Source organism: Sinocyclocheilus rhinocerous, unplaced genomic scaffold, assembly GCF_001515625.1.
Source record: "Sinocyclocheilus rhinocerous isolate Xijiao unplaced genomic scaffold, SAMN03320098_v1.1 scaffold2117, whole genome shotgun sequence".
NCBI lineage: Eukaryota > Metazoa > Chordata > Actinopteri > Cypriniformes > Cyprinidae > Sinocyclocheilus > Sinocyclocheilus rhinocerous.
The window spans coordinates 329,782-353,356 of record NW_015626361.1 but is presented as its reverse complement, the minus strand read 5'-3'; the positions used below and the strand labels follow the sequence as shown (position 1 = coordinate 353,356).

Genomic DNA, 23,575 nt, shown 5'->3' with positions numbered 1-23,575 from the left:
AAACCTATTTTTATTTTATTTTATTTTATTTCCGGAGCAGATTGTACTAGATACGTTTATTGTTCTAAAGCACTGCTTCACTCTAGTGTTCTTGTTCTCATCTTGTATCCTCAATCACACAGATTACAGCCAATTAATCTCTCACCTTTGTGCCCTCCCATAGGAATCTGACCTAAATACATATACAAGCGTTTAATCTGTATGATAAGGACAGTCTTCGGAAGGCTGGTGCATGTGTCTCAGAGTGTGCTTTGATGACCAGGCCTCTGGTAGAGCTGTGAAAGATCTCATTTGATATCAGCATGGATCCTTCATCTGTCACACAGCAGTGTGGTTTGATTCAAGTGTTCTGACATGGCATAAAAGCAGAGATATTAGACAAATTAGGCTTGTGGTTGAATATTAATCTTCCTTGCATACAGGAAGTAGAGATTGAGATATCTGCCGTGTCTGTATCTCTGTTGCTAAATTAAAGCCAGGCTAACACATTGTGTGTTTTTTTTTTTTTTGGTCTTCAGTATTTATTTTTTTGTGTTGTGTTTTTGTTTTGTTTTTTTTTGTTTTTGATTGTACTTTTGTTGCTTTGACATAGAAATAGAAATGCACAAATGCCAAGTTCTGTCATGAAACTCTAGATGGCGCAGACTGATGGGTCCTTAACACAAACTGATGATATTCACAGCGTTAAACTACTCGGCTGATTGGTTCGTATTGCTTACGCAGCCAATGAGCTTACTGCTTTACTTTGAAATGGCTAGTTAGCATTCACTAGAGCATTTCGCAGCATGCTTTCAGAGTTCCTCTGAAACCCTCCACCTTCCCCAGTTCCACCTGTCTAGATCTGCTATGAGTTATTTTAAATGCTATTTTTCTGCAGCAGCAGTATGTCTTAAATACTCACAGCACTGTATCGGTGTATGTATTGGCAGTAGCAAGTTTCTGTACTTGCTTTGCAGCAGCAGCAGCAATAATCTACAACAACAGCAAAATCCGACTTCAGCAGCATTGCAGATCTATTACACCAAGACCAAATATATTAACATTGTCATTTCCATTACAATGCTAAAATCTTCAGAGTTGTCATAATAGAAATGTTGTTATACCAATAAAACACACTACAATAAAATTGAATGGAGAGAGGGAAAGAAAGAGAGAAAGAAAGATTTCCAGGGCAAAAAATGGAAATATTTTTTTTTGATTTGTTCTGTTTTTTTTTTTAATTGGACCCTTTTTTAACAGAAACAGTAGAAACTGTTGACTTGAATGTGTACAATGGCCCACCCATCCTGTGTTTCACTTTCATTTCCTGTTTTCTCTGCGCGCGAGAGAGAGAGAGAGTAAAAAAGAGACTGGGCAAAAAAAGAATATAATAAAAACAAGAATTTCCTCAGAATGTGCGTCTGGCCTGGTGAAAGCTGACCGGAGCTCAATGCCCCCAGTCCCACAGCTGGCCCTTGACCCACAAATGAAGAATTAGCAGAACGGCTTGGCAATTAGAGCCCAAATCCCTGGACTGAGCAGGAATGCCAGAGAACATTCCTGCGCTGGGAGCACCTCCCCAAACCTCTACAATTTGACCCAGACATAAAACACTCTCACACGCATACAAGACTAACCACTGAGAGTTAAGAAAGAGAGAAGGAGCAGGTTGAAGGGCAAATAAAAGACTCTCTCATTCCCTTTCTTCTTTTTAAACCAAACAGTGTTGATGGAGAACCTTAAGATAGAGGACCTCCCTGCTAAAGAGACCAGCTTAGACCTATGTGGAAAGGTCAAGGCTGGCTTGTTTCTGGTTTGAAGAAGAAGAGAAGAGGACGGGACATAAAGTCCTTTTAGTAGTTGAGGTTTCTCTTTGAGAAGCAATCTGAAGCTGCTTTTTTCTGCTATAACACCTTATAGAGTGAGAGAGAGGAAGAGAGAGAGAGATCAGTGGCAGTGATAATTGCATGTATTGAGGTGGACTGAGGTTAATGAATCTCTCCTTCATCGCTCTGACCTTTCTAGTATCAACCCTCTGTTCTTTCTGGACATTTTTTAATGACAGCCTTTAAATAATTTATCTAACTTATTTCCCTTCATTAGCCATCGCCTGTGACATTTTCCCACTCCGCCTCACATCTTTCAGGGAATATCGTCATTGATTTTTTTTTTCCACTTGATATTTCTTCAATCATGACTCCATTAAAAATAAAGTTATCACACACACACACACACACACACTTTCTCTCTACAGTGCACGGCTGAGGTTTGAACATGCAGGAGACGTTTGTAATCAGAGACTACTGTGAGCTCATTAAATGTACCTGGAGTATGACAAATTATGAAAGAGAGAGGAAAAGCATTTATTTGCGATGTACAGGCTCTCGTACTGAATTAAGGTGTAGCAAACCATCTGTAAGATATTTGTGGCTTTACTGTAAATATTATAAATTAAATTAATTAATTAATTTATGCATTTAGCAGATGCTTTTATCCAAAGCGACATACAGTGCATTCAGGCTATACATTTTTTACCAGTATGAAATAATTATCAGCAAGTAATGATCAAACTCTGTTTATAGTATAGAGGGTGGCTATTGTCACGTACCTAAAATGCTTCTGGAATCATTTCACGACTCAACAATAAGGAGCTGCTCACCCATAGCCAGTGTGATAGAGTTTTGGTTCAGCTGACCAAACTTTGTTATTGTGAATTCTGCTTGTTGACTGTTTAAACGTGTCATCTAAAATGTTCTAACTGGCAAATATAGATTTTTTTCAAGTAGCAAGAATGACTTGTTATAGGATGACTTGCTAGCATCAGTGGGAATGGATTGAATATGATATTATATCATAAGTTTTAAATTTATTGCTGTCTTGGAGTTTCCTGTTCATTTAGAATAACTGTATAATTTTCATTTATATGTTTTATTATATTTTCATTTATTTTTCAACATTTGATGAAAAACAACATTTATATGTGTGAAAAATGTGTAATAATAAAGATTTTTCAAACCATTATAAAATATACAATACTGTTCAAAAGAGCAAAATCAACATATTGATTGATTTCTAAAGGATCACGAGTCACTGACTGAAGACTGGAGTAATGGCTGCTGGAAATTCACAGGAATAAATTACATTTTAAAATATATTAAAGTAGATATATTTTACAATGTAATAATATTTCACAATATTACTCTTTTTATTGTATTTTTGATCAAATAAACGCAGCCTTGGTGAATTTAAGACTTCTTTCATAAACATTAAACACTTTTGAACGGTAATATAAATGAAATTATAAATATAGAAAAAAATATTTAATATGATCAGTTTAAAATTATGAATATAAAAGTAGAAATTACATTTTTTTTTTTGTTAGGGCATTGAAATCATTGGCAGGGCAAGTTGAAATCTAAACTACTGACCCAACCAGAAATCATACTGTTGAGCCCTAAAGGTAAAGTAAGGTTTGATTCTGGCTTCTGCAAATCTAAGATGCTTTCATGGCTGGTTGCCAGAGTGTTTCTATGTGGCTGCTAAGGTGTTTGGAGTGATGAGTTTGCTACAAGGTTACTGGGTGGAAAGAGTCCACCTCCAAGTCTATGGGATTTTTATTGCCAAGTGAAAATCATATATCCAATGAATGTTTAAAAGTTACTAAAAATGGAGAAAATAGAGAGATTTGTGTGTGGTATAGAAAAAGAATAGAGAGCGAGAACAAGTTTATACTTATATAGAGATGAGAAAATGAAATGCAGAACTACTCCTGATTCCAGATGTGGACCTTAACGGAGATTTGTTTAAACTCCTCTGGCTCACAGTCTCAGTATGACAGGAATCTCTTGTAGGGAGTGGAGCAGGGTGGGGGGAACTCCTGCTGTTTCAGACACTCTAATGACTCTCAATAACCAGCCAAACGGCCGCACCCCCTCAGGCAACGTGTGCTCCACTGACAACTTCCATCTGAGCTTTTCGCTGAACTGATCATTTTCATGATAAATGGATAAATTAGAGAGACGATCCATTCTGGCTGTCTTTCCTTGCGCTGGACATCTGTTGTAGTTTTGTTTATTCTGCATTTCTGCACTCAGACTTCGAAAAGATACTCCAGAAAATCTGCTTCTTGCAGGAAACGTGAACACGGTATGTTTGTCGCGCTTGCACAACTTTGCCCGCACTCGGCGAGGGTGCCATTCGTGTCCATGTGCCATCTTGTATTGAGGTTGTCAGATGAGGGTTCAGATTCTCTCGACAGGTGTTAAGCACAGGAGGAATGAGGAAATTACAGAGAACGAGAGAGGGAGAGATTAATTAATCAACGCCATATGTGGCTGCATGAAAGTTGAGACAGCATCTGTACGTTCACAAACAAAGTAACATAATTAAACACACTGCCATCTATGAGGTATTGTACTGCTGTGTTTACAGGCTGATTTGATTTCGGTGAGTAATAGGGCTGAACCTCAGCTCTGATTAGAGTAAACAGATCTCATCTGATACGACACCAGCAGTTAATGAGAGCTAAAATGAGAAAACGCAATACAGTCAATAGAGAAAGTATCCAAGTCCCAAAATTCCATGCCAAGATGGACAATTCCTCACATCCTGTTTTGCAGATGTGTTTTTTTGTGTGAATGGTGCTCTCTGTGTGTGTGTTTGCCTTGAGGAACGTTTCTCTCTCTCTGTGTGTGTGTGTGTGTGTGTTTGTGTTTAATTAATTATTCTTTGGGGACAAATTTGTTCTCAGAAATTAACTAAATCTGACATTCCCACTTGGGACATCCTTATTATGTCCTTATTAAAAAAATAGTTCATAAATATTTATAAATAAATTAACTATTCTAAAAAATATATTTTTAGGATTTTTATCTAGATTTTAGGGTTTGTTGGGATTGCAGTTAGTTTCGTATTAAAATAATATAAATATTTTGTCCTCAATTAGATAAAGTAGGTGAAAGAGGGTGTGTGTGTGTGTGTGTGTGTGTCTGACTGTAAGAAATATTGACTTACAGATTTTATAGAGATCTGTGGATGACTGTTGTGTCTGAAATTTATTTTGTTTTCCTGGGAAAGCACAACATACACACACTGATGCCACTCTAACTGATTGGAATTAAATCAAGTTGTATGGCGGCTTTTCATATGATGCAGTGAAACAGATAGCCTCAATGAAACATGAAATGCAGCAGAGGGTTTGGGGGTTGGTCTCCCACCCCCTCCATCATTCTCTCATTTTCTTCCTTCCTCACTTCTCCCATCTTCCTCTCTCATCCCATCACCAGTTTCCTCTATTACACACATGCTCATGCTGTAATGAAATATCCTATTTTTGCAGCTGTTGCATTTTCTGTACGGCTTCCACAGAATGGACGAACCAATATTTTTGTCAAGAGTTAGTGTGATAAACAGTTAGTATAGAGGTCTTGTGTGGACCATCTCCTCTGCTGTCTCCTTCACTGGCTTATGTGGGCATATACAGGGTTGTGTACCATTCAGACTTGGTTAGAGAAATTCAGATTAATTTTTGAATTGAGGTAACAAATAGAATGCAGGTTGTAAGTTGTAATGACCATTTTCCATTATGAATTGCTCATAAATGTTTTCATACATAAGTCGTTTTTGGCAAAACATTCCATAAGCATTAGATTATATTACAAATATGTAATCTATACACAAATATATAAATTAATTAACATAATTTTATTGTCTATGGTGGAAATATATGTCATAGATTTTAAAGTTATGTAAAAATAATGTGGTCGACATTTTGTGGTGCTGTATGGAAACATTTAAAATTGATGTCTTAATTGTGTTAATTGTCACATTATTGACACGTTTTTGTTTCACATTTAAAAATAAAATATATTTTTCAAATATATATAAATATACTTTATATATACACTACCATTACAAATGTGGCATCAGTAAGATTTTTAAAAATTATTTTTTTAAAGAAATTAGTAACTTTATTCAGCAAAGAAACTAATTTTTCTAAATTGACTGTAATTTATAAGACATTTACAATGTTACAAAAGATTGTTTTTATTTCAAATATAATTAAAAGAATTTTGAAACAAATGTATCATGGTTCCCACAAACCAATAAGGCAGCACAACATTTTCAACATTGATAACAATAAGAAATATTCATGAGCACCAAATCAGCATATTAGAATAATTTCTGAATGGCACAGTATTGGCATTTTATATTGTAATAATATTTTATAATATTACTTGTAAAAAATTTTGCCTTGAACATAAGTGAACGTTTAAATTTTTTTATAAAATCTTACTGACAACAAACGTTTGAACAGTAGTATAAATGTCCGCTACAAAAAAAAAAAAAATGTTTAGGGAATAAATCACCTAATCAGTCAAAATATGCATTCATTAATGCTTCGTTGCGACTTGTGTTGAACTAATAAAAATTCCTCTTTTTTGTTACTGTGTTGAATGCTTGTAAGTGGCAATTCAGTTAATTCTCCCATTCATTCCATTTCAGCATCCTGTGTAGTGTAGCCAATTCAAATTCCGGCTCATGAATTGAAAGCGAATTTTGCTCGTCCCTGCTGTCATACCATAAATCTTTCAAAGGAACAAACCAGATAAAATGGTGAACCTGAAGTTGTCCCAGAGGCTTGTGTGAGAGTTGTTGAGTGTTATTTTCAGCTGTTGCTCTGCCCATGTCAGTTAATAATGCATTTTTGTTACACTATAACGTTAAGCTGGCTAATCCCCTTTTCCCTGAGAAGAAGAAAGAATGTGTGTAAGTTTTGTTTTGTAATGAATCTGGGGCTGTCATCAGTATTCACAATGTGGTATTGTACTGTAAGCTTGTCAGAACTGTTTTTCATGAGTGGAGAGTATCCTAAAGGAGCAAAGCTGCTTTTGACCTGATAAGCTCATTTGAATTCCACATTAATTACTCAAGTACCCTCTAACTCATAATGAGACCTCACAGCGAGAGCGAGAGAAAGAGAGAACGAAACGGGAAAGGCGGAGGTAAAAAAGAGAGACGGAGAAAAAAGGGAGAAAGGGATGGTAAATTAGCCTGCCCGCCTCCAAGCGTTTTCTTTGCCTTGTCAAGGCTAAGCTGAGGGCAGCAGGGAGTGGGGTCCAGTGTGTCAGAATCTCCGTGGCAACCAATCCTTCAGCCTCCCATCTGCACGCACGTGTGTGTGAAACTGCATCCTACTGTGCCCAGGCTGGTGTATAGTCGCATATGCGAGTGATTTACTCGCAATGTAGAGGGTTGGGTTTGCATCTTTGGCCAGATTGGATCTGTTATGGCCACAGACAATTTATGACACAGCTCTCCTCTCCTTTTTTTCCTCTGCAGACGTTGCTGTTCTTGTCTCTTTCCTCCTGTTTCAGCTCAGCTCTCACTTCACTTGAGCCTAAAAACTACATCTCCCACAACCCTCCTGTGGGTTCCCTGTGGTTTTAGCCTACTTCTTGTTCAGTTTACTTCATTAAAATGAACTAAAGCTACATCTTAATTTCACAACTTAATTTCATTATGTTCAATCCACAGTTACCTAATAATTTTGTGTTGCCACTACATGAATATTTTGTGAGGACATCTAAAACTCGACAGTGTGTTTCTAGTTGCCAGTATGTTTTGGGGGAGTAAATTTTAGACAATGTCCAGTCTGTTTGTTCTTGCTTTATCATATATGTAAATAAAACACAATTACATTTAGCATGCTATAGTGTGCTGTTGCTAGTATATTTTAATACTAATGCTTGATAAATTAAGTTGGACAAAAATAAATAGCCTAATGAGGTGGAGTTAAAACTACTACTAGTACATTATTAATTTAACCTAATCCAACTAAATTATCTTGGCTCAATGAAACTGATTTCATCTGAATGAAAGACATTATAAACTTTTTGCAAATCAGTTATGTAATGTATTCTAAACTATCCTTTTTATGATATTAGTTACAGTGTTTTGAATATATTGTTTTTAACATAATGTAGCATAACATAATACAATGTGAAGCAAATTTATTATGGCTTTTCAACATTGATAATAAGAATAAATGTTTCTTTATCACCAAATCAGCATGTATGATTTCTGAAGGATTTTAAAATGTATTACAATAGAAAATAGTTATTTGAAATTGTAATAATATTTCTTTCTTTCTTTCGGTCTCTTTTTTTTACCATATTTCTGATCAAATAAATGTAGCCTTGGTGAACATAAGAGACTTCTTTCAAAAACTTTAAAATTTTGAATAGTAGTGTGTATTCAGTAATTTGATATAAAATCAAAGAAGATTTGGTGGTATGGCCTACTCCAACCTCTTAAAACCCCAAGCTCCAAACACAAGTTCCAAGTTCAGCAGCAGCAGCAGCCTAAACCATGAACACTGCATTCATACCTACACACATGCACATTTTACAAAGACAAATTGTGATACACACAATTACAAAGACAAATACACACACACACACACTGAAGCTGTAATGAAATGCACTGGGGAGTCTGGGAGACTCTCTTCATGAGTTCCTGTGACGTCTGTTTACAGCTTCGGTTGGTTTTCAGCACTTCCTTGTTATTTCTGTACAGTGTGTATATGTGACGTGTGTTTTTTATGTATGTTGAATCTTTAGCTTAACTAGAGCTAATCATTTTGACATACATGCATGGTCTCGGAAGCACAAAAACAGGCCTTTTGAAAATTCTTCCAGCAAGCATCTCTCCCATTCCGCTAAACATTACTCATTAAATCTGACATATGGAAGATGTGCAAGCAATCTGCGTTCTCTTTCCTTCTCTTTTCTTTTTTCAATCTCTCAAAGGCGAATCCAAAAGTGATGAATCGTCTCCATTCCACCGAACTTTGTTTGGAACGAACAGACAAGCCTAGCAGGAAGTGATCCGTTAACAGCCATGGGCCGCTACACACAGAAATCATTAAAACACAGGGAAAGGAGCAGAAAGCACTAAACAGACAGTTATAGAGGGCCGATTACAGAGCAGGAGGGCCCTGGCCTCAATTAGAGCCTGAATATATATGTAGTCTGGACTCTAATGAAAATGGAGCCTTGTGCCAGCTGTAATTTCCCCTATTGAGCCGATACAGGCAGCTGAAATCAGAGGATTAATCTGTTCTCACTCTCCTGGAGAAAAAGTGGCAAGCGTTTCAATCTCCCTCCCTCCCTTCCTCCCTCCCTCCCTATCTACCTCTCTCGTCCTTCACTTTCATAAAACTGTTACCTGCAGCCATTGCTGAGACATACACTGGGGAGTAGATGGTTAGACCTGAATACTAATGACTCTGAAGCGTGAGTAGCAAGTGTGTGTTTATCTTTGCTCTTTAATCAACATTCCCAATCAATTGTGTGCGTGTGTGAACGTGTAGTTTGGCACAGATTTCATGAGCTTTTCAAACTGGTTTTATGGGTGATGAAACAGAATTTCAGTTGTATTTGATAATTCATGTGAGTCAAATGCTGTTTCACAACACTGAGTCATTTCAGTGTGTAACTAATGCTCTAAACACACACACATACACACTAAATAATCTTTGTTTACACCTGTTTATGTCAGTTTGGACATGATTGGTTGATGCAGTTGCACACTCGCATACACAAACCGAGGCATGCCGTTATGTGTTTTGCAAAAATGCTAATTCTGTCATCATTTACTCACCCTCAAGTTGTGTCAAGCCTGTATGAATGAGTAAATGATGACAGAATCTTCATTTTTGTGTGCACTGTCCCTTTAAAAGTGCTTGTGGAGATGTTAGCCGTTTTGCTAACTTTCTTAAGATCAAACACAACCGCAAAAAGACTGACAGATAGAGAGTGCATCTTGTGGACAATTTCAATGGCATTTGCAACATAGTCTCGTTGGAAAAACGTGCCTCTGCCTACATTCTTGCAAAACTCTAAAAACTTACCTATACATACAGTTCACTGCAGTTTCCAGCCTAAATGTATTCTACTAGCAGCAGTAAAACGCCAGCTTTTATTCCTTTTCCTACAAATATGATTACAAATTATTGATTAATAAAGATTTATTTTCATGTGGTGTCCTCAACGCATTTTTGCCAAGGTGCATGATTTGTAAGCTAATACATTTTGACGTTTGCATCACATAACTAGCTCCATACAGTAGGGCTGTGCGATTAATCGAAATCGAATCGAAATCGCGATTTGAGACGTTGCGATTTCCTAATCGCAAAGCCTGCGATATGGACGCGATATTACTACGTTCCAGAGCATATCTGTAAAAGTAGTTATACCATTATAATCTTGCCTGCTGAAAAAAACAAACAATAGAACCTCTCCCAAAACACAATAAAATATGTAATGGATTTCAGGGTTATAATGGGAATTGTATTGGTTTTAATGTAAACTATAATGGTGTCTATTTGATGGATTCTATTGGTGGGATGTAATCTGGCAGATGGCAACCAATAGAACAATAGAAATTCCTATTGGAATAATGCCCAAAACAAAAAGGAATTTTGTAATGGTTTAATGGAAACTATAAGAATTTCTGTGATGGTTTCTATTGTTTTTTTCAGCAGGGTAATGATACCCATACTGTGCTGCACATTATTGGCAATATTGAGCTGAAGCTTGACTTTGCAAATTTAAAATCGCAAATCAAATCGCAATCGCAATATCTGTCAAAAAAATCGCAATTTGATATTTTCCCCAAAATCGCACAGCCCTACCATACAGTATGTAGGGCTTTTCTAACATAGTAAACATGCTCGGTAGCTCACCTAATAAAAGAGCTCAAAGACTTGTAGAAGCAAGCTAAAATGGCATTGTGTTTTTTTATCTCACATTTGCTTTTGATAACACTATCAATTGCATTTAGTGTAGGGAGTACATTATTTTCAAATGCAATAGAGCATTAACCTTTTAGTGACACTTTCTGGACATTGCAATTCTGAACTGCCGCGATATGTACAACTAATGCAAATTTTTTTTGCCAGTTTCACATCCATCTGTTTCAGATGAAACTAAACACACTTTTAGCGCCACTGGACATTTCACTTTAAAAATGTTGCAAAACATGCAAAGAGCAACATTGTCATTTTACAATGAGCCTGGGTTGGAGATCTGTCAGGTGGAAGGGATTTTCTGTGTGCTGATCCATAAAAACATTGTTTACCTCACCTTTAATTGTGTTTTCTAGAGCATGTTGTGCCATTGTGTTTGTCTGTAGTTTACTCTATCATAAGAATGTTGTCTGTTTTTCTTCAGTCCTCCTTCTGTTCTCGTTTCTGTCAAAGCTTTTTCTCATTCTCTGTCTCTCCGCTGTTTTTTCAATTCATTGTCTGGATGGAGAGGATCATTTTATGAACAGCGGTGAGGTTTCATCTTTTTATTATCTATATTTACTTTATTCATTTTTGTTTCCAAAGACATTAGTGCTTCAATTCAATGTTCCATTCACTAAAAATGATGATGACATTTTAAACATTATCATAATAAAAATTTTCTAATTTTCTAACATTTTATATATCTTAAATACACATTTAAATAAAAATGTAACACTTTTGTGTAATATGACAAAATTCAGCTTGACAGTTGGTTGACAGGTGAAGTTTGCCGCAGTATTTCTTCATCTTCTTCGCACATCACATTTAACACACTGATCAAACTTTAATGGTCATAGTGTAGATGATGCCACAACTTTGGGACAGTTGTAATGTGATGGATGGTATGAAGCATGGTACACTCTTTTAATGTGACTTTTGTATACCAAATAAATAAATAATCAATTAGTTTGCATAAAAATCAACCCGTGGGATATAATAGTGCCTTTAGTAGAGTTTAACAGTGCTCCACACATTAACCTTCACACGCACCTACGTGCTAACATACACTTACATAACAAGGGCGGAGTGTGATGTAAGAAAAAAAAGCATAAACAGAATGAAAGAGAAGGGTGGGTAATTGGAGAGAGGGATAGTGTGAGGAAGTATGTGGTAGCCTCTGGTGGCCATCTGTCTCTCTCGCTCTCATTCTGACTGATGTAATAAACTTGACTGCTTCTTATTCAGGCTTCTGTTTAATGTTGCTGCTCTGATTACACTCATAAGGTACACCTACTGAAAAAAACAAAACAAAACATTTGAGTTTAGAAAGCATGAAATGACAGCTACATTAGTCATGTGACCCCTGAGAGAGTTGCAGAGGTCAGACCTTACTCAGGGAAGCTCTTCTGTTTGCTGTACACTGGATCATTTTACTCAACATGTTCATAAACACCAGCTTTCATGTATAAACGTGTGGGGGGTTTTGGTCTTGCGAGAAGTGTGAATGTAGTCTACAAATCTCCATACAGTGGCCAAAATGAAAATTTTCCAAGTGCTGGTTGTGAGTGAAAATGGGCATCAGCAAGTAACGTCGCTGTTTTTTCTCTCTCTTCATAATTATATAAGTATATATATTTTGTTTTAAACCATTATTATTAAGCCAATGATAATAAATTAAAATCATATTTAATATGATGTATACATATTATCATTTCATTGTCATATCATATTGTAATATAATTACATTACTTTTTACTTTTATATATGTTTTTACTTCTGATACATTTACAGCATATTTGCTGAATAAAAAAAAATAAAAATAAAAATAAAAATCTTGCTGACCCCAAACTTTTGAACAGTAGTATATACATATTTAATGATATTTTAATGAAAATACAGTTTCATATTGTTCGACCACTTATCTGAATGTTGAGGAGGATGTCAGTGTCTACCATGCTTATGAGCCTCTTTTTGGCACCACTTTCTCTCTCTCCCTCTCACTAGAGTCGAAATCAAATCAAAGAGTTTTGTCAGTGTGCCTGTACAAATTATAATATTTCCTAAAAATGGAATTTATAAATTGTCTCTCTCACCATCTCTCCATATGATGAATGAGTTATATCAGTGTCCTGTGCCCCTCCACCTCCACAAATGACCCAGTTTAGCAGCCAAGCAAAACCAGCTCTGCCTGGCGCCCCATCAGTCATCACACACGCAGTGTAACAGTGCAGGCACAAATAGAATCATGTCAGATAGCATGGGGCCAGGAAATATGAAAACAAATAGCCCTGTGTTTGCCTAATAGCTGCCATTTAAGCATCCACCCTGAGGGAGGAGAGAGAGGGAGAAGTGAGTCTGTGTCATGTGTACAGACGGTAATGAGGTGAGCAGCGAGAGGCTATTCCTTTACCACTACACCACTGATGAGGAGGGTAGTCATGTGGGACAGAGTGAAAAAACACATCCTGGTGCAGGTCTCTCTCTTCCTGTCTTTCTAGCTCTCTTTGTCTTACTGTAGTGCTTCTTACTTCTTTCTAGTGGTCTCTCTCCCTCTCTATATTTATTTTTAACACTTGTTTTGCTATATTTGAGTAAGTGAACTTATTTAATGTTTGTGTATTTATGCAATGACGTTTAAAGTTGAAAAGTAAACAGTATTGGTTTAGCACAATGTTCTTGCTGGGCTCAAAAAAATCTTTTTCTGTCATACTGTCAAATATAGGCACTAAAAATCAGTATTCTATTTTTAAATGATGCCAGCGATGAAAGGTTTGACCTTACTGGCATCTAACATCATTGCTTTTGTGTCTTGTAACCATTCATGTTCATGTTACAAGCGCATCTGAGATTCTTCTAAACATCTACTTTTGTTGTCCACATAAGAAACTAAGTTGGATTTGGAACAACATGACATGAACTTTTTTTGTACTAAATGTTTGATGACTGTACAGACTTAATACTACTCTAGCTTAGGGAAAACCTCAATGTAACCTCAGTTTCCTCTTCCTTTTAAATAAAGGGCATCTGCTAGCAATAAACCAACAGATGCGCTTAAGACTCCGACATGGTTCACTAAGTCTCAAACATGCTCGCACAGAATGAAAGATGGAATGTTTTAGCAGTTTTTTGCTTTGGGAATGTAGGCTGATGATTCTCCGGAATCTGGTCCACCTGAATGGGAACGAAAACATCTCTAATCTATCAAGTGATGTGGCAGCTGTCAGTGTAACAGGTTTGGTTTTACTTAAGGATGGAATACACTACACGATTTTTGCCCCGATTTTCTGCCGATTTACAGTCTGGAGAAGTTGACGCTAGTTGCCGAAAGTCAGAGCCAGTCTGCAGATTTGAGTTGACAGATTTCATAGAAAATCATGTAGTATATGATGCTCACAGACTCCGATTTTTTAGCTTCAGACTATGATTCCATCCAGTTGGAGGATATCAAACATGTTTGATATTTTCAGCCGATTTTTGAACACACATTGTTTTCATTTGCCACTCGTCTCCGTTTCTGCGTGAATTTGTTGTGATCAGAACAACTTTAGTCTGGTAGTATACAGTCGTTTAGTGTATGATGGTCCGTTTTTCCTCTGTGACTATTACAATGTCGGTAAGTGTATGATGCCCAGTTTTTTAAAAATCTGTTCTGATTTTAAAAGTCGTGTAGTGTATTCCAGCCTTTAGTGTCATACAGTAGGTTGTTTTGCTCTCAGAAGCTACCTCATTTCCCATGATTCCCTATGTTGTCCTGGAAAGCTGCTGCTCCCTAAGCCTCTTTTTACAGAACACTAATTATCATTTATACACGAACCACACACACACACACACACTGGGCTATATGTAAATAGCGCTCTTAAACTCTGCTGGTTAAGGAGGTGTGTTGTCCATAAACACACTGAGAACCTGCCTGAAGACCCATAAAACACTCATTTACTGGAGAGCTGCACCTCTTCTCGTAACAGTGAGAGAGAGAACACAAACCCTCCAAACACTTTGTGTCACATAGCTTTGGATTTTAGTAAGAGGGAGTGAAAGAAAGACAGAGAAAGTGAGAGCTTATCAGAGCGCTGGTGTCATGGTTGGGCTGTGCATTTAATCACTCTGACAGGCCATGGTTTCCTTTCCCGCCCTCCCTTTTCCCCTACATCCAATCATATTAAAGAAATGAATAACCGCCACCAATGAAAACCCCTGAAGTGGAATGGATTGGAATGCTAATAGGCCCCATGAGGGAGGTAGAGGAGTGGAAAGACGGATCAGATACTCTGTCTAAAGGCTCTTCATCCCACTAATGGAGGGAGCAGAGAGCAGTTTAACTCATGGACACACGAGGAGAGGTTCAGAAGTGCTCCAGACCATTAATTCATTAGTGTGACATGCTGCTTACTGATCACTGTAAGGAAATACTAATCACAGCAAACACAAGGACAATAAAAGATGGGCACACATTTAAGTGTTTATTACATCTCAGCAAAAAGATACAATTTAATTGGAAAGTGCTTAAAGGGTCCATTTTCTACACTTTCAATTTATTTTTATCTAAACTCCACCTGTAATGTTAGTCTTAATGTTGTAATCTAGTTTTACATGACTTTTTCTCCCTCCCTCCCTCTCTCTCTCTCGCTCTAATATTTTCTCAGCTGTTTTTGCTACTGTTCCTTTAAAACATTTTTTTGTGACGTCCTTCTTTTATGATTGGCTAACTACTCTGAATGTTGCATGCTGGCATAGATGATGACATCAATTATTAGGACAGACCAAGTTGCTGAATACTAAACAGAGGCTGAAATATACTGTAAATGCAGGCAACAGTGTTTGAAAAATTTTACTCCAAGAACTGATTATTGGGGCTTTTTTACATTGAATGATTTTTTTCCCCTAACCAAATATACACTCCAAAATATTTAAGGCTGAATTTAAGATATGTTTTTGAATTGCTTATAAAATTTCCATCCATTTGAATGACACGGTTTTAACACACCTGCACTTAATACACTTAATGTAATGCATATTTGTCAGTCTTACATAAAAGAAACAGGTAAGAAATAGCATTTATTTATTTATTAAATTACTGAGAATCAGCAGAATCTGTTCACTGTGAAAATAATTAAACATTCAGGTAAAAAGTATGAACGTTATTAAAATACGACTAACAAGCAATATTCAATTAGCTATAGTGTATGAAACTGAAACAACTAGTTTGATTTTATTAGTACTATTACAGAAATCGTATTTGTTTAATTTATAAGCTTTGTTCATAAGTTTATGTTAAAACTGTAATCAAATGGATGGAAATTGTATTCAAATTCATAAATATTATAATAGGCCTAAATATTTTTGAGTGTATAGCATTTAGCATGTCATTAATTTATCAAATGCTTCAATTAAATTTTTTTGTAAATACATTTACAGTTTGAACAAATATGGATGTTACCTTGGAAATCCAATCTACAATAAACAATATCATCCCACAATAAACACTCATGTTACAATGCACTTTACATAACTGGCCAGCCATAACCATGGTAAAGTATTGTGGTATATGAGTATAACCACATAACCATCACTATACCATGGCATCACCACAGTACTTTTCTTACATCTGACTGCAACAGGTCACTACAACAGGCCTAGAATAGAATATTATGAAATATATCAGACATTAACTAAGATTTCAAAAACAGAGACACTACAAGGACATTTTTGCCTACACATTTTTTATAACTTTCTGTGGCTTTGAACATTTAGGTTGGCTATTCACCAATAAGGGTGTTTTCACATATAGTATACTCTAAATGAACCAAATCCATTGAACCAGCTCCAAGTAACCTTGGAGTAACTCCAAGACAAGTAACTCCAAGACACTCCAAGTGTCCACAATGTAAGTGGACTCGAACCACACAAGGACCCCAAAACATCCTTTTAGGGTGGTCTGAAAACATGTGAGGTGTTCACATATGCATGTTATATCAGTCTGTTTGACTGTAGTTGAAGTACTGTCTGCTAAAGCTGTAGAAAGCTGGGAAATGACTAGACTAAAATGAAATAACCTCCCTTTCTCCCCAGCATGTTACATACAGTATACTTCAGTATGATGGGTCAAATCTGAGTGTAAAAACTCTCTTTATTTTCATTGAGAAATTCCTCTCATTCCCAGCTGTCTTGGGCCCTCAGCTCATCTTTCACAAACAGCAGCTCATGAGAATCTCTCAGCACTCATGTTACATGTGGAACACTTCCCCATTTGTGTCTATATGTGTTTCTGTATGTATTTCAGCTTGACGCCTCCTTTTCTGGGGAGCTTAACACCACTGATTACACAGACGCCATCTTTACACAGCGCTTCTTTCTTTGCTGTCAGGTCATTGCCTCATTTCCTCTTTGGATTTATTGTCAATAATTTATTTTCAATAAATATCTCTGAACCAAACCCTGAGATGAATCACAGCTTTTGTTTTGAAGCAAAAGGAAATCAATTAAATAAATAAATAAACAAATAAAATGTAAAATAAAATGGGAATGAAACATAGAAGACAATTAACTTTATTTTTTTATTGCCTGACTGTTCTCTTTTTTTTGCATTGAAAAACAAATAATTCAAACAAATTAAAGTACTGTCATTGAATTAACAATTGCCCATACAGCCATTATGAGTTGTAAATGAGCTATTCACATATGCACACCTGTTCACGGTGCAAAGGTACATTTCATCAAGCTGTTGGACATTAATATTAATGTTAGCACCATTAGCAGAGCTCACACAAGGTCAGGACCTGTGAGAGCAAGCACATTTAAAGAAAAAAAATAAGAACATTTTTATGTATTATTTAGGGCAATCTCTAATTTGACATCTTTGTTTCTTGCTTTGTGTGTTTAAGTGTATGTAAAGCATAACAGGTGTTTATTAGAATGTGCGCATGTACAGTATTTATGAGCTACGTAATCTGCTAATAAGGTGCTAATGATAGAAATGACAGAGATGATGCAGTGCTGAGTAGTGATGAAGATGTGTGTGTGGGTGTGTGACACACACATTCTCTCATCATCTCTCACACATCCATAAAATCGCTGCTCATTCCACTGAATGCTACAGTGCTTTGGTTTGTACTGTAGAATAAACTAGCTTAGTTTCTTGCTACCTAACAAGCCATTTAAGGCTCTGTGTTCTATTCAGTGCCGTTATCATAGCATAAATCAGTCATTTTTCTTGTTTTCTAGTAAATTATTACCTGAGAAATCAGGTATTGTCAAATTTATTGACATTTAAAAATTAAAGCTGGTTTTCTCTGTTAGGTTTATTTGATGAGCATTCATCTTAATTGTATGTTTATTCTGACAGATTTACACGGACAGGAGTTCTCTTGGTCCTTTGGCAAATGCCTTGCCTCACAGTGTTGTACTGTTTGTACTCTCTTTACACCCTGTCGGCCGTTAGTGGGAGTGAAATCCAATATCAACATACTGTGTGTGGGTCAGTCCAGTTTAAACCCAAACACAAGAACCATCAGCTTTCCAGCTGCTGCCCCAGTGCAGATATCCAGCCCTGAACACATCCAGAGAAAGAGAGAAGGATTAGTTGTATAGACTGTGCCGTGGCGTGACAACCCTCTTGACGCCAACCTGTCTGCCGAGATGTGAAGAGGAAAGAGTAAGAGAGAAAGAATGGAGTGAGGGGTGAGGATAGAGGTGCGGAAAAGGAGTTGAAGAGGGGGGACGGAAAAGACACAGCTGTTGAAACTCATTTCACACTTACAATGAACAGATGAGAGAGAGAGAGAGAGAGAGAGAGCACAGACATACTCACAGATGGAAGTGGGTTTCCTCATGATAAACATTTTACTAAGAAATTTAAAGAGAAATATTTGTTCAAGACAAAATAACATCCCCCAGTTCACAAATAGATTCAAATTTGAACGTGCGTGCACTGCCAGATTGTGACTAACGTCTGGTCCATATTGCAACTTAATCTGGCCAAGAACCGCCCGCCCACACAGGAAGTGTCTGTCTGACCATCTATTGTGACCAAGCCAAGTTTTTTGTTTTTTTTTCTTCTATGTTTAGGGTTAGTAAATCTGAAATGTATAGAAGCTTGAAAGATAATTATGAATTATATGAAAAAGTCATATCTCACAAACAATATGACTTTTTTCCCTCACAATTACGAGGATTGTAATTAAAAGTAATAAAAGTCTTTATTTCTCATATCTGCAATTTTATATCTCACAATGCGACTTCGGTTATTATTTTAATCTATATCTCACAATTATCTCACAAGGTTCTGTGACCCTGAAGATATTAAATAGAAGACAGTTATTTTAAATTGTAATAACATTTCACAATATTACTGTTTTTACTGTGTTTTTGATAAAGTTAATGTTGCCTTGGTGAGCATAAAAACAAATCATATCTCTCAAAAACATAAAATCTTACTCAACCCAGACTTTTGAATGAAATGATAGTGTATATATTTTTTATCTTTAAGAAATGTGATATAACACTGAGAGCAAAACAGAATACGCAGGTGTATCATTGATATCTTCTGGAGGAGTGTCAAGACTTATTCAAATATTGGACACCATGAACCTTGTAAACTTGGTCAAATCCAGTCACTAATTATTGCTCAGTTAACTTGTCAACACAACTTTGCTTCCTGGCAGATTGATAAAAATCTATGAACTTTGATTCCCAGAAATCGCATAAATCAGATTGTATTATTTTTTTTTCTGAAAGCTCTTGCCATTTTTGTGTTTTCGGAGAGTTATTAAGCAGTCCATGTGCCGTCTGAGGCTGAGACAAAGTTTTTACAGAACAATCTTAATCACTGATACAGAAATGGGTGTGTTTTTTATTATTATAATTTTTTTGTCTATCTGGGGGTTATGGGTATTATTTCGGTGTCTGAAAGATGCTGAATCCTCCTTCCTGCTTGAACTTCACATTAGCCCTGAACTCTGTAGATCGAAGCCTGGACTCCACATGATTCCAAACAGAAGCATATCTTTGCCGTTCATGCACAGATGGCAAATGAAGCTCTCCTCTTCAAGGCATTCTCCATATACCTCTTTTCTTTAAAAGCCTCTGGTGAGGATTTTTTCTGCTCAGGCTCTTATTCTAACCCCCTACTTTCTCTCTCTTCTCCTGCTCTGGTGAAAATAGATTGACAGAGATGCTGAGTGAGAGAGAGAGAAAGCGAAGGATGCCTGAAGGCAGGATTAACAGACAGAGTTGATTTTATTTCCCTGTGTTTGAGGGCCGTACTGATGTGTGTATGAAGCAGTGCCTGCAGTGCGGTTGGCAGCGTTCTTTGGTGTGGCCCATGAGCCGAGCCACTTGAGCATGTTAGTACAGAATATGTGCGGCATATGGGATACAACTATACAGATCCCCAGCAGACAGTCTGTCACACCTTGAAAATGAGGGTCTGGGGTCCAGAGCATAAGGTGGTCTGTTACATCTATTTTCAGACTATATATGGTTTGTCTTGTCAACAGGTGGGCCACATGCAGCCTTAAAGGGATAGTTTTCCCAATTATTTACTCGCCCCCAAGTTTTGCCAAACCTGTTAACAAAAAAATAAAAAGAACAAAAAATCCTAATGACCCAAATGTTTGAATGATAGTATATATTCATTATAATTAAGCTCATACAAGTTGTGTGAAAAAATTGTCAGTGTCATTATCATTCAATTGACAATGTGAAAATGAACTATATAGCGTAAGAGTGGATCAATAAAACTGCCATTTTGCAACAAAGATTTGATTTTAGCTAAGAATCTAATTATAAAAGACAAAAATATTGTTGTTGCTGCCAGATTTGATAGGTTTCACATTCAAATAGCTTTTCCCATTCAAGTAGACAGAAGCTGCACTAGCTGACTAGTAAACAGCTGCCCGGAGGCATAACTAAGACGGCCGCTGAGCTTCTTAAAAAGGCCTGTTTGTGTACAAATGAGCATACTAACACACCACAAGACCTTCTTTGTACTAATATTTTATTGACTGGCTGTGGGTTTTGAGACCTGTGTAAGGGGTTCATGTTCGGAGAACATGGAAACGATTCACAAGTCAAAAGATAAAGACAGGCAGATGAAGACATACAGTTACACAGACTTTAGACAGACAACACACACTCACACATGCTAGAAGAGAGAGACTTCCTACTTACCTGCTCTCTTTTCATCTGCCTGTCATCCTTTCCTTTAATGAGCAGGCAGGAGAGACAGAGATGTGTGTGTGTGTGTGTGTGTGTGTGTGTGTGCAGACTTCTGATGTAATTGGGCCTGTGACCTCAGAAGGAAGTTTGTTTGGTAGGTAGCGGGCGGGCTTGAGTGTTTATGAGGAGTCTGTGTGTATGTGTGATGGTGGAGGAGTGTGAACGTATTGATTTGTGTGTGTGTGCTGTAGGTTACCTAAGTGATTGATGGGTTTCTCTAATGTCATGACAGAGTGCGGCAGAGATATGCACAAGAACATCCGGCAAACACACACATTCCTCCTCCTGATTAATTATTTGAGATTTGTTCCGTGTATCTGAGGTACACACACTCATGCTGAATATCTTTAACAGTCATCTGAGCTGCTTCATTCTGAAGATCCGTGTGTGTGCGTCTTACTTATTAGGGCTTTTAAACTTTTAAACATCACAAAGTATGCTAATGTGATGCAATGTGTGTGTGTGTTGTGTGCAGAAAACTCAGGTGACGGTATTGACTACAGCCAGCAGAAGAGGGAGAACATCGGAGACCTGATCCAGGAGACACTTGAGGTGTTTGAACGCTACGGGGGCGAGGACGCCTTCATCAACATCAAATACATGGTGCCCACCTACGAGTCCTGCCTTCTCAACTAAATGGAATTGAGAACTCACTCACAAACACACTCTTATACAAACATGTAAACACACCCACCTTATGTTACAAACCTAATTTCTGACTTTATTAAAGTCATAATGCAGATGTTATGAGTCTGTGCACCACGGCTGTATGTATCAGAGAAGACACTCACACACAGTTTCCTGTGAAGATAAACAGACACAGGGAGCTCAGGGTTCAATAAATCTCTTGGTTGCAACTAACCTGCATTTCAGGAATTATCTAAAGAGAAATGCAGAAAATGCACACACATCCAATCCAAGCTGGCCACAGGTACAGGAAACAATGTTTTGAATGGAACAAACTTGAATGGTTAATTTTTTACAACATGATGATCTAGATTTTGAAGCATTAATATTAACGAGTATTAATAAGAATACATACAGGTATATGTGTGTGTGTGTGTGTATATATATATATATATATATATATAATCTGATCACTTAATTTCAACCACATAAAACATTTAATTGTCCAAATGCTTCATCTTGCCACAGAATCTCTTCTAATCATACCGATAGTTTTCAGAAGGTCACTGATCTAACGTAGCTCTCTTTCCTGATATAATGAACATTTCCTTGCTTTTTCTTCCAATTTTCTTAGTGGTTCCTAGGAAGAAAAAAAAAGGAATTTTGAGACCCCCCCTCTGGCTGTTCACTCACCTTCCAACATTCACCACCTGAAATCTCTCTTCTTTTTACTTCACCTACCAACGTTTATCTTTCAGCAAATCAGATTGATCATCACTTAATTAATATTCATAAGCCATGGTTTGTGTGCTGAGCCACTGACAGAAAGTAAACCAATTTATATGAGAACTACAGAAGAGAATAAAGTCATATTTGCCAAAAATATGCAGTTTTATATTCATAGCCAACAATACTTTTTCTAATTAATAAACCTCATTGGCAGACACACTAGTGACTGACATTACTAGGAAGTTTAGTTAGTATGCTTTCAAAATATCTCATAAGAGTGTATCCGTGGCAACTAGGCATTTTATAGGTTTTGAGCTTTTTAATATGCCTCCCCACTTTTCAGATAATTTCAGCACCCCTGCCTCCTGCTTTCTTTATCTCCTTCTCGCTTTCTTTATCTCTGTCTATTCCGGTCAGCTCTTTGTTTGATATTTCTATTTTATATTTAAATGTTTTAAGTCTTTTTTTCGGCATAGATCTTTTCATCACGTTTCATCTTTTAGTACATGTGTGGTGATATTAAAGCGCTTTTAGACCTTATGGTCTTAGCTATAAAGGTGATGATTCCCAAGGAAACATACTTATATACACACATACCTACATTTAGACGGAAAGCACACTGGAATGCACCTGAAGGGACATAGAGAGTGCACAAAATAACACATGACAGATAGCAATTATTCAAATAGCAACGTTATGTGCTTTTGAAAGCCATGAACCTATATGAGCTGCAGGCTGTGTGCCAGAACACAATGTCTGAATGAAACGCTCATTTATCAGAGCGCGTACACATGCACACACTCAGTCGGGGGCTTCCCTCATGCTTAACAGCCTCTATCTTTTCCTACCTGTGAAATCAGATGCTACGTGTGTGTGTTGGTTTATTTCACTTCACCAAATAGTGATTTTATAGCATATCATGTTCTCTGAGTCTTTTCACTTAATGCTTTTACAATAAGATTAATCAGATCTGTAGAACTCCTTCTTTTTGGATTATTAGAAGGGATCTGAGCTGTTCTTTGGACATCAGGCCCCCATAATCACCCCATATATTACTTTTTGACACTAGTGGATCAAGCCGCCATATGAACATACTGTAACATGAAGGATGTGCGGTATTTTGCCAAAGTATTTCCGTTAGCAGCTACTAGGGGGAAAAACGGTTGGTCTTTTTTTTTCTTTTTTTTTCAAGTGAGTCCCATGAGCTAATGTTTACAGTGAGCTGAGATTTCT

At 36.9% G+C, this 23,575-nt stretch overlaps 1 protein-coding gene across 1 annotated transcript in view; it reads left to right on the top strand.

Annotated features, from left to right (window-relative positions):
- The window catches only part of LOC107711659 (parkin coregulated gene protein homolog), a 110,016-nt gene extending 88,244 nt beyond the window's left edge, over positions 1–21,772 (top strand). The window contains exon 5 of the mRNA XM_016516681.1: positions 21,462–21,772. Within this exon, the coding sequence (XP_016372167.1) occupies positions 21,462–21,622 (161 nt within the window). The 3' untranslated portion in view covers positions 21,623–21,772. The remainder of the gene's footprint in view (positions 1–21,461) is intronic.
- The last annotated feature ends 1,803 nt before the right edge of the window (positions 21,773–23,575 follow it).